Source organism: Lepidochelys kempii, chromosome 1 (assembly GCF_965140265.1).
Source record: "Lepidochelys kempii isolate rLepKem1 chromosome 1, rLepKem1.hap2, whole genome shotgun sequence".
In the NCBI taxonomy this organism is placed as follows: Eukaryota; Metazoa; Chordata; order Testudines; family Cheloniidae; genus Lepidochelys; species Lepidochelys kempii.
Window position 1 is genome coordinate 129401661 of NC_133256.1, and position 12749 is coordinate 129414409.

Below are 12749 nucleotides of genomic sequence, written 5' to 3' on the forward strand. Positions count from 1 at the left end.
CTTAGCTGTGGGGGAATCCTGGTGCTGCAGCCATAGCCTTATTCTTTATTCTAGTTGCTGATTCCATAGAGGAAAGAGTATGTAGTAATCCCTACATCAAATGAGACTTTACTAGCCAGATGGTTTGTAGAACAAAGAGATTGTTAATTACTGGGAGATTAATTTGATCCTTGTGGCTAGCCCTCTGACAAAATGAGATTTTATACCAGCTGAGAGAGAGGCAGAAAGAGTACTCTTCCTTTTAATATCCAGCCTTATACAATGTATCAACTTTACAGATTACAAATGTGACAGCTCTTTATGTCTACCAGCGTATTATATCGGCTGTTCCACAGGCACGGAATCTGATATGTTTTACTTTTTTATAACGATCTGGAAATCAGTAGTTAGACTGCACTGCTGTCCTTCCAGCAATACAGTGATGTTCCAGAATCACACCGGAATGCCACTACAATGAAATGAAACATTGCTCAGCTCAGTGTTTTGCCCAACACACTCGCTACAATAAGAAACAGTGAAGTTGTTAAATTAAAATTATTATGAAGTGTTTAGAAAAGTAAGACTAACCAAAGCCATAACATTCAAATGTAATATAGTGTCTCCCATTCCATCCTTACTTATGCAATTGCAAGACAATGGTTGTAAGCTGTGGCTGGGGTTTCAGTTTTAACATTGAATGTCCTTAATTTTGCTTGTTTGTGTTACAAACAGGATACTGTTTACTTAGTTTCCATGTCTTTTCTTTTTTTGCAAACATATGTATTTACTTGAGCTACCCTAAATAAATGCTTTTATCATTCAGGACACTCTACTTAATATTTGTATGGCTAAATCCTTGAACTGGTATTGGGCTATGGTGCCCAACAATGATGGAATTGGCTGCAGATTTCTTTTCAATGTCATTCTGCACAAATGCTCCATCAAAGACATATGTGTGATCAGACAGCATGGCCTCCTCAGATTCCTCACATGCATATTTTTATTGGAATTCTTTCTCATTGCTATTTGATAGCTATGTACATTTTCATTTTTCTTGACCTCTGTTATCCAGTATCTTTACATCAAATGATTTGTATTACTATGGGCCAGAGCCTCAACTAGGGTAAATCAGCATAACTCCATTGTGTGATCCTGAACAACCTACAGTTCTCACAGTTCTGAAGATTCGGAGCAGGCTGCACATCGGGGACAGAAGGATGGTGAAGAAATTTGGCATCATGTGACCTCCAGAAGAAAAAAGGGGAACATCCATGTACCAGCAGGGCAGATACAGGTAAGTAACCGTTTTCATGTTCTCTCCACAGGTACTAATGCGGAGAGTGGACCAGATGATACGTCTGAGGGAAGGGAGCAGAAAGAGACTCCGCCGATTGGAAGGCATGAGATGCACTGTCCTAGGGTTGGGGGTTCCACAACCACCACTCCCAAGAGAAGGAGGCGGGTGGTGGTGGTCGGGGACTCTCTCCTCAGGGGGACTGAGTCATCTATCTGCCGCCCCGACCGGGAAAACCGAGAAGTCTGCTGCTTGCCAGGAGCTAAGATTCACAATGTGACGGAGAGACTGCCGAGACTCATCAAGCCCTCAGATCGCTACCCCTTCCTGCTTCTTCACGTGGGCACCAATGATACTGCCAAGAATGACCTTGAGCGGATCACTGCAGACTGCGTGGCTCTGGGAAGAAGGATAAAGGGGTTTGAGGTGCAAGTGGTGTTCTTATCCATCCTCCCCGTGGAAGGAAAAGGCCTGGGTAGAGACCGTTGAATCGTGGAAGTCAACGAATGGCTATGCAGGTGGTGTCGGAGAGAAGGCTTTGGATTCTTTGACCATGGGATGGTGTTCCAAGAAGGAGGAGTGCTGGGCAGAGACAGGCTCCACCTAACGAAGAAAGGGAAGAGCATCTTTGCAAGCAGGCTGGCTAACCTAGTGAGGAGGGCTTTAAACTAGGTGCACCGGGGGAAGGAAACCAAAGCCCTGAGGTAAGTGGTGAAGTGGGATACCGGCAGGAGGCACGAGCAGGAGCGTGTGAGAGGGGAGGGCTCCTGCCTCATACTGAGAAAGAGGGGCGATCAGCAGGTTACCTCAAGTGCCTATATACAAATGCATGAAGCCTGGGAAACAAGCAGGGAGACTGGAAGTCCTGGCACAGTCAAGGAATTATGATGTGATTGGAATAACAGAGACTTGGTGGGATAACTAACATGACTGGAGTACTGTCATGGATGGATACAAGCTGTTCAGAAAGAACAGGAAGGGCAGAAAAGGTGGGGGAGTTTCACTGTATGTAAGGGAGCAGTGTGACTGCTCAGAGCTCAAGTATGAAACTGCAGAAAAACCTGAGAGTTTCTGGATTAAGTTTAGAAGTGTGAGCAACAAGAGTGATGTCATGGTGGGAGTCTGCTATAGACCACTGGACCAGGGGGATGAGGTGGACGAGGCTTTCTTCCAGCAGCTTGCAGAAGTTACTAGATCGCAGGCCCTGGTTCTCATGGGAGACTTCAATCACCCTGATATCTGCTGGGAGAGCAATACAGCGGTGCACAGGCAATCCAGGAAGTTTTTGGAAAATGTAGGGGACAATTTCCTGGTGCAAGTGCTGGAGGAACCAACTAGGGGCAGAGCTCTTCTTGACCTGCTGCTCACAAACCGGGAAGAATTAGTAGGGGAAGCGAAAGTGGATGGGAACCTGGGAGGCAGTGACCATGAAATGGTCGAGTTCAGGATCCTAACACAAGGAAGAACGGAGAGCAGCAGAATATAGACCCTGGACTTCAGAAAAGCAGACTTTGACTCCCTCAGGGAACTGATGGGCAAGATCCCCTGGGAGAATAACATGAGGGGGAAAGGAGTCCAGGAGAGCTGGCTGTATTTTAAAGAATCCTTATTGAGGTTACAGGGACAAACCAACCCGATGTGTAGAAAGAATAGTAAATATGGCAGGCAAGCAGCTTGGCAAAACATTGAAATCTTTGCTGCTCTTAAATACAAAAAAGAAGCTTACAAGAAGTGGAAGATTGGACAAATGACCAGGGATGAGTATAAAAATATTGCTCGGGCTTGCAGGAGTGAAATCAGGAAGGCCAAATCACACCTGGAGCTGCAGCTAGCAAGAGATGTTAAGAGTAACAAGAAGGGTTTCTTCAGGTATGTTAACAACAAGAAGAAAGTCAAGGAAAGTGTGGGCCCCTTACTGAATGAGGGAGGCAACCTAGTGACAGAGGATGTGGAAAAAGCTAATGTACTCAATGCTTTTTTTGCCTCTGTCTTCACAAACAAGGTCAGCTCCCAGACTACTGCACTGGGCAGCACAGCATGGGGAGGAGGTGATCAGCCCTCTGTGGAGAAAGAAGTGGTTCAGGACTATTTAGAAAAGCTGGACGAGCACAAGTCCATGGGGCTGGACGCGCTGCATCCGAGAGTGCTAAAGGAGTTGGCGGATGTGATTGCAGAGCCATTGGCCATTATCTTTGAAAACTCATGGCGATCGGGGGAGGTCCCAGATGACTAGAAAAAGGTTAATGTAGTGCCCATATTTAAAAAAGGGAAGAAGGAGGATCCTGGGAACTACAGGCCAGTCAGCCTCACCTCAGTCCCTGGAAAAATCATGGAGCAGGTCCTCAAGGAATCAATTCTGAAGCACTTAGAGGAGAGGAAAGTGATCAGGAACAGTCAGCATGGATTCACCAAGGGCAAGTCATGCCTGACTAATCTAATTGCCTTCTATGACGAGATAACTGGCTCTGTGGATGAAGGGAAAGCAGTGGACGTGTTGTTCCTTGATTTTAGCAAAGCTTTTGACATGGTCTCCCACAGTATTCTTGCCAGCAAGTTAAAGAAGTATGGGCTGGATCAATGGACTATAAGGTGGATAGAAAGCTGGCTAGATTGTCGGGCTCAACGGGTAGTGATCAATGGCTCCATGTCTAGTTGACAGCCAGTATCAAGTGGAGTGCCCCAGGGGTCGGTCCTGGGGTCAGTTTTGCTCAATATCTTCATAAATGATCTGGAGGATGGTGTGGATTGCACCCTCAGCTAGTTTGCAGATGACACTAAACTGGGAGGAGTGGTAGATACATTGGAAGGTGGGGATAGGATACAGAGGGCCCTAGACAAATTGGAGGATTGGGCCAAAAGAAATCTGATGAGGTTCAACAAGGACAAGTGCAGAGTCCTGCACTTAGGATGGAAGAATCCAATGCACCGCTACAGACTAGGGACCAAATGGCTCGGCAGCAGTTCTGCAGAAAAGGACCTAGAGGTTACAGTGGACGAGAAGTTGGATATGAGTCAACAGTATGCCCTTGTTGCCAAGAAGGTCAATGGCATTTTGGGATGTATAAGTAGGGGCATTGCCAGCAGATCGAGGGATGTGATCGTTCCCCTCTATTCCACATTGGTGAGGCCTCATCTGGAGTACCGTGTCCAGTTTTGGGCCCCACACTACAGGAAGGATGTGGAAAAATTGGAAAGAGTCCAGCGGAGGGCAACAAAAATGATTAGGGGACTGGAACACATGACTTATGAGGAGAGGCTGAGGGAACTGGGGATGTTTAGTCTTCAGAAGAGAAGAATGAGGGGGGATTTGATAGCTGCTTTCAACTACCTGAAAGGGGGTTCCAAAGAGGATGGCTCTAGACTGTTCTCAGTGGTAGCAGATGACAGAACAAGGAGTAATGATCTCAAGTTGCAGTGGGGGAGATTTAGGTTGGATATTAGGAAAAACTTTTTCACTAAGAGGGTGGTGAAACACTGGAATGCGTTACCTAGGGAGGTGGTGGAATCTCCTTCCTTAGAGGTTTTCAAGGTCAGGCTTGACAAAGCCCTGGCTGGGATGATTTAGTCGGGGATTGGTCCTGCTTTGAGCAGGGGGTTGGACTAGATGATCTCCTGAGGTCCCTTCCAACCCTGATATTCTATGATTCTATGATATCACTGATTAATAGAATCCTTACCTTTTCTCTTCCTTATGCCTCCCCCAATCCATTTTGCTAGTTAAACGCTGAAGCAACACTCAGCACAGAACCATCTACCTTTCTCAGCATACTTAAATAAGTACCACAGTAAATAGAGGCATATCCCTGCTCAGAGCAATGGTCTGTGCAAAGACAAATATAGAAGAATTGTGATTTATTTATATCTGAGAGTATTTTATGGAGCAAAGCCAACAGTGTGCCTTTCAGAACAATGTTGGAAACACAGACAAAGGTGGTTGCATCCATTTTGCAACAACTTGACAGCTCTGTAAGTCTGTGGATATCTGCTGTAAGAGTCAGGGAGTTCTCTGAAGATTTTGAAGGTGGTGCTACTTATTGTCTGCACAAGCAAGTCAGTCTCAGGCTTGAAACATCCTCTCCCTTTGCTGAGTTCTAAGCAACATTCAGAGGTTCCCCCCTCCTAATATCCTTCACCCACCTCATCCTGATTATTGAGTGTTAGTGCCGTCTAAGTGAACTGGAAGCCTCCAGGCTCTGTCAGATTGTCACTGAATAAGTTCCTAAAGGTAATGTATCTTGTACTGTGAAGAATGATGTATGATAGGAGATGCTGGAAAGAATCTTAAGGTTACTGACTTTCTTTTAAATCCAGGCTGCATATTATAACTTCATTCTGTGTCTCTTTTTGCACTGGCATAGGTCTATCTGAAAGACTAATCTTATCTTTAAAAGCCAAGTGTAATGTAGTTAGCACATATAGAGTGATACACCAGCTATCACTCCCCTCATCCTATTTCCTAATGATTTCCGTTGGGGGGCTTAATGAACACCACATTATGTAGCCCTGCATATAAATCATGACAGCCAGTTACTGGATTAACAAAGCTTGCTTTGAGCTCAATGAAGCTCTTTTTACTGAGATTAACTTTACCTTCAAATGTGGAAAATACACAAAAAAAAAAAAGTCTCCTTGACTGGCACTTAGAATCATAGAATATCAGGGTTGGAAGGGACCTCAGGCGGTCATCTAGTCCAACCCCCTGCTCAAAGCAGGACCAATCCCCAGTTTTTGCTTCAGATCCCTGAATAGCCCCCCTAAGGATTGAATTCCCAACCCTGGGTTTAGCAGGCTAATGCTTAAACGACTGAGCGATCCCTCCTACTTAAAGAGTGAGCTGTTTAAAAAATTGTTTCAGTGATGCAATGTTGTGAAATAAAAGCTAGCAGTTTGTGTGTTTTTTCCGGCAAGAACAGGAGACGAGTTTTGTTCTCTGGCCTGTCTCTGGGGCATGTCAGCTATGTGTTGCTAACTCTGGGCAGAATGAAAAGTTACAATCTTGTCTAAAGGCAAGATGGGTGAGGTAATCTACTGGACCAACTTCTGTTGGTGAGAGAGAGAAACTTTCAGGCTTACACAGACTCTTCAGGTTTTCTTCAGGACAGAAGAAGAGCTCTTGAAAGCTTGTCTCTCAAATACCCTGGGACCAACATGACTACAACAACACTGCAAAAAATCTGGTTCTGTGCTATTTGAGCAAAGTATTAGCCATTTCTTGGTGGACTTCTTTCCTGTTGAACATTCTGGGGTTCCCCAATACGTCTGCGCTTAAATTACATCTGCATTAGTTCACATTTGCTTTCTGTAAAAACAAAAAAAAAAAACAGTCAATACTTTAAGAAAAGAAAAATTAAACTGTGTTACATCAGTGCATATCACTCCCTCACTATGCACAACAAAATGAGACATTTAGCAACTTATTTAGAATTAAAGACATATTTGATTCTCATTTGCCAAGGCAGTGGGTCACCTAAAGATGACAGTGCCACATTTCCTAAACAATTGCAATTCAGTTTCATTGGTGTAATTATTAGTAGTACTATTACAGTAGCTCCTAAAGGCCTCAGTCAGGAAATGGGGGGCTTATTGTGCTGGTCACTCTACATCAATCTAATGGAAAGACAGTCCCTGCTTCAAACAGCTTGCAATCTATGTATGTGACTAGAGACAACAGGTAGCTACAACAAGCAGATGGAGAGGCTCAAAGTAAGAGTGAGATAATTATAATTCACATAATAAATGGTAGTCATGGAACATCAGCTGCCTGCCTATGGTCAGTGTTCTGTAGGCATCATGGCAGACGTGCATTGTAATGAGAGAGTTGAAGGTAATGCAATGACTTGTGGCTATTTATGGTGCACTCCTGTGCAGACTGGTGGCATGGGTATATGCAAAAAGGTGTTTTAAGATGTCTATGATTCATTTTAATAAAGAATATGAAGTGACTGCAATTGCTCCAAATAGGTTTGGAACATTGCAAGAAACTTTTTTGTGCTATTTCTGTATTTTGTGGTTTTCTGTACACTAATACTGTACACGTAAAGGTTGAGATTAATGACTAATTGTAAGTGGTTTGATTTTGATTTTCACAAGCCCTAGGGATTTTTTGTACTCTAATCATGAGCTGTTGTTTCTTTAAATTGCAGGTGAATCTATTTGGAAAGCTTTTTTCTTCACTCCAAACTTTGATCCAGAAGGCTCCAACGGTTGCTATAATTCCCACGTGTGCTATTGCTATGGAAGGCTTGTCACACACCATAACCCACCGCTACTCTTTGATCTCTCCAGAGACCCCGGAGAGAAGAATCCACTAACACCAGAGACTGAACATCGTTTCTATGAAATCCTTGATGTCATTCAACAAGCTGTAAACAACCATACAAAATCATTGCACATAGTCTCCAACCAGTTATCATGGGGGAATATCCTTTGGAAGCCCTGGCTTCAGTTATGTTGCTCGTCCTTCTTTCTGTCTTGTTACTGTGACCATGAGTCAGAAGAAAAAGCAAGCTTGCCTAAGGCATGACACCTCTGAAACACACACACTTGCTTTTGGGATAAACATATCTGCAATTTTACCTACAATCATTGGAACAAGCAGTATTGGTAGATTGTTTTGCTTGAACCACTACAATACCTTTACAATCCCACTGGGGCTCCTAGGACTCTATCATAGGTTTATAGTATCTGCTGGAATCCCAAATCCTACTATATAGGGTAAACCATCTTTTAAATACACCATTGCCAAATATTTTGGGGGGAGGGAAAACCAATCCTGGACCCTCCATTCCATAAACATGACTGTTTATGTTGACCTTCTGTTTGTTGACCGTTGGCCCCACACAGTTCCCAGTGGCCGCAGTTTGCTGTTCCCGCCAAAGGGGGATGCAGGAAGCCGCAGGGACGTGCTGACTGCTGCTTCCCGCAGCCCCCCTTGGCCGGGAATGGTGAACTGCAGCCACTGGGAACGGCAGTCAACATAAACAAAATGTCTGGCAGCCCGCCAGTGGATTACCCTGATGGGCCACGTGCCGAAGGTTGCCAACCCCTGCATTAAGTTAAGGGTTCTCAAATAGGGTTGTGAGCTGTAAGCCCTCAGGCGGTTGGGCTCCAGCTGTCAGCCCCATACCTGGCTGACTCTGAAGCCCATGCGTGCACCCAGCTCTGCAGACAGCACTACCATCAGCAGCAGCACAGAATTAAGGGTGGCAATGGGACACTAAGACGTCTGTGAAAAGTGATATTGACAAAGTTTCTTCACCCCACGCCCCCAGCACTAAATAGTAACTATGTAAAAAATAACTTCTCTGCTTATAACAATAATTAGATAAAAATGTATTTTAGTCTTAATGTAAAAGAGGTGAGAAAAGGCAAATTCATTTTAAACAATAGGGTTATAAATTTATCATTTAAAATGTATTTTTAATTTATAAGGGGGGGTCGCATTCAGAGACTTGCTGTGTGAAAGGGGTCACCAGCACAAAAAGTGCGAGAGCCACTGCATTAGGGGGTTTCTGGTGGTATTAGCAAGTCCCTAACACAATATGATCTTTGCTGATATTAACACTCAAAAACTACATTTAGCTAATATTAAAGTTGTGACACTGTTTTTTCGAGCTGCCTGTCATGGTAATATATGTTTTGATTTAGAGTCTAGCCCTCTGCCTATTATAACCTAGTGTTTTATTTGCCTTTTTAATGAAACTCATGCACTGAAGCTCAAGATTTCACAGATTTATCCATGGCATCCATACATTTTTCCTGGTAAGTATGGTGTCATATTTCCCATATTTCCTATTTTGGATGGTTCATTGCAGATTTATCATTGTGCAGTTTTTCTAAATGTTATGCCATGCATGCCATCTGTAGGTTGACAATAACATAGCAAGATCCTGTGTATTGTGACAAGTCAGGTCAAATAACTCCCTGATAACCAATGTGGGCTATTTATATTACAGCTGAAAAGTCATGAGATGGCCATTCAGCTTGGTTTCCTGTCTGCTTTATTAAATCACAGCACATACATGATAAATTTAGCAACAAAGAAATCTGTTTATGCTTGTTTTACTGCAAGTACTTTTCGACTGTCATCTATGGGAACTTTTCAAGCATGAATGTATGCAACATTATACGTTCCCATACATTTCTTGCTTACTATGCAGTGATGTATTCAGCTGAGTTATTTTACATTGTTGAACCCATCTTTGTCCTCAGAATTCCCTAGCTGTGACCTCAATAAGGCTCTCAATGGATACTCTTAAAAACGTCCATATCTTCTTCCTTTCCTCTGTCAGTTTCCCAGCTTGGTATCTTTTTTTCTGCATGATGCTGATGCAACTGTTCCTTTTTAGATGCAGATAGCAGTATATGTTCTCTAATTCAAGAGAGGTAATTACCAAGAGCGGTAATGACCAAGAGCAGTAATTCCTCCACCCACCTCTTTGATCTCTTTTCCCCAACTGAATTAGGACTGTCCAATACCCCCTTTTTCTTGGAATCATCCAAGTCTTTCCGATCTCCATGCCTAGGAGCTTTATACACCTCAAATTCTTCCTCGCCCCTTTCCATTTGTCTCCATATCTATTCCAATCACCACAGTAGAAAGAAATCTTTTTGAATAGATGCAATTTTCTGACCTCTACTACTTTAATCCTCTACATATTAGTTAAGGTCTAATAAGAATGCTTAAGTTAACTGTATATTATAACATCAAAGATGTTTAAAAAACATGGACAGTTGAAGTTATTTCTTGTTTGTGCCACATTTCATATTTACAAAAATATGATTTAATTTTTTGACACTGAAAATAAAATCTGCAGTCTAATTTTATAATTGTTACTTCAATAAAATTGTATTAAGAATAACACTATATTTTTCAGCAGTTATACTGGATGCTATTTTGTTTAGTGCTTAATAAAATAATCCCCCCACATTACAAATGTATTGTACCTTTCAGTGGCATATCAGATCCTGATAATTAAAACAGTCTTGTATGTATGCAGAATAAAAAGTGAAGCACAATGTACCATCTTGTATAGTAGCATCATCTGCACTAAGGCAAAGTTTGTTTTTCACAATGGTTTGATGGTGGCTCATGCATAAATTCTATTATTTATTAATGAGAAATGTGTGAGAAAAGCTTGCTCCTGCACTGCGTTGAGATTGACTCTTCCACCCCTTTAGTTTAATTGTCCTAGCTGTACAAATGCTTTAACATGGTACAGGGTAGCAGCCTAGGTCAATTTGAATGTATGCTTGGCTTCAGAGGAAAGATGGTCTACTGGTTAGTGCACTATCTAACTTCCCCTGGACCTCAAATTTATGAGTAGTACCATTACTTAAAGTTTAGCATGTGTGAGATCAGGGTCTAAAAGAGAGATAACAGATGGCTAAAAAAGAAAGGCACTGGGAGACTCAGAGAAAGGTATTACTTAGATTTTTTAAAGTACATTTAGTCTTACTCTCTTCTTCTTTTTGTGGGCAAGGGGGAGCCAGTGGAGAGATTTGAATAATAGTTCCAAAGTTGAACATAGTAGCACAGGGAAAGAGAAATTAACAGGTAAAATGCACATTGATGAAATTATGCAGATAATTAATAATATAATTAATAATATTTAATTATGATTGAAAGTGCACAGATACATTGGACCTCTGCATAATTAAACAAAGGTGGCAATTTGAATATGAATCTTTTCAGCCTTGCAATAGTTTCCAAAGGAACCTTCCAGCACATGCATTTACACTGTAAATCAAAGCCCTTCATTTCGGAATACAATAACATTAATTATCCAAAGAAAAGGATTTGCAATGAAAATTTGGTTTTGCATTCAGAATTTTGATATTTTATTCGTTCCAGATTAACTAATTGTAAGGCAATTAAACATTTTCCTTGTTTGCTTTCAAAGCCATATTGAAAGACCTGCAGGGAGGGTGTGGAGGAAGAGACAGAGTATCAATCCCTCATAGCTTTTTAGTGCAGTAGTGAAGTCCCTCCTCCACCCAAAGGGGAGAAAGGATTTGAACGGGGCTCTTGTACCTCTAATGTGAGTGCCTTAACAACTGGGCTATAGAATAGTATGATGGTGGGGGTCCCCTCAGTTTCTCCTGTTGAAGCTGTCTCCTTTCCTCCCACCCCACTGCTGCTTCTTGCAAAAACATCATAGTGCCTATCACCAATAGAGGGATTGCAGCAGAGAATCCCAAGCAGAAGGAGGTGGCTCCCTGCAACCCAGATGTAGGTGCTGAACTCCCTGACAGGATGGGGCTTAGGACACACCCCTCACCTTGGTATCTCTCGTTGGTTAGCTTAGGTAGGGAGCTTCCTAGCATGCTGCCTTTTGTGAATCCCTTTCTGAGATGTCTGTCTCTCCCCATTCATTGTATAGGGTGCCTAGGCACCAGACTCAGGCTTTGTAAATCCCAGACTTTTTCCAGGTGCCTAAACGTTAGGCATCATGATGCTCAGTGTCCTCATGCCTAAGTACCTGTGTCAACCTGGGCCATATGGTTTTAGCGATCAAAGTTAACACACTCAATTATACCTGTAAGTGTTTAGCCTTCAGAAAACTAATATGATGCGCCACTCCTAAATAACTGGATGTCCTCATTTTGCACAAGCTAATGCTTCAAGTAGCTCACATTGCAGTAATGTAAGCTGGAAAGTCAAAAGCATATAACAATATGGAGAACTCCATTTGTGAGAGGAATGGTCATGACCTCATGGACAAAGACAGATTGAGAAAGACACTTCTGGCCACTTTCACAAGCTGAAAATACAGGACCTTTTGGCCAGGGTGTGTGTGTGTGGCGGGAGGGGTGCGGGGGAGAGGTTTCCTGAATTTGGAAGCCTCTGACAAGTTGTCAGCATGAGAATTCTATAAACAGGGCAGACACCAGCTCCATCACACCTTTTGTATGGTTTCTCCTTTCCACTAGCACAATCTATATCTTATATGAAAAGAGCTTCATAACTTCTGTCTTGACCAAGCATCTGCAAGCAGAGAAACTGAATGGTCTGGACCTGGTCAGCATACTAATGCACTGCGGCTCAATCTGCCACACTAGCTAACCAGTCACACATGCTGAAGAAAAGAATGACAGAACAGAGTCCTGCATCATGGAGTACGAGAGAGGCCATACACCCCCTGGAACTATTCAGAATGGCAAGCAGCATGCCACTGAAGTGTGAGTCCATGTGCCCATGCTAGGATGAATTAGAGGGAAAGGAGTGACTTTGACTGCTTAAACAACTACGAGTCCTTGTGGCACGTTAGAGACTAACACATTATTTGGGCATAAGCTTTCATGGGCTATAACCCACTTTATCAGATGCATGGAGTGAAAAATACAGTAGGTAGGTATAAATATAGGGCAGATGAAAAGATGGGAGTTGCCTTATGAAGTGGGGGGTCAGTGTTAACAAGGCCAATTCAATCAGGGTGGATGTGGCCCATTCCCAACAGTTGACAAGAAGGTCCCT

At 42.8% G+C, this 12749-nt stretch overlaps 1 protein-coding gene across 4 annotated transcripts in view; it reads left to right on the top strand.

The window, feature by feature from the left end:
• The window catches only part of STS (steroid sulfatase), a 178872-nt gene extending 168487 nt beyond the window's left edge, over positions 1-10385 (top strand). For all 4 annotated transcript variants that reach the window (XM_073354328.1, XM_073354307.1, XM_073354336.1 and 1 more), the window contains one exon: positions 7417-10385. In XM_073354328.1, coding sequence (XP_073210429.1) covers positions 7417-7796 — 380 coding nt within the window. In that variant the 3' untranslated portion in view covers positions 7797-10385. The remainder of the gene's footprint in view (positions 1-7416) is intronic.
• The last annotated feature ends 2364 nt before the right edge of the window (positions 10386-12749 follow it).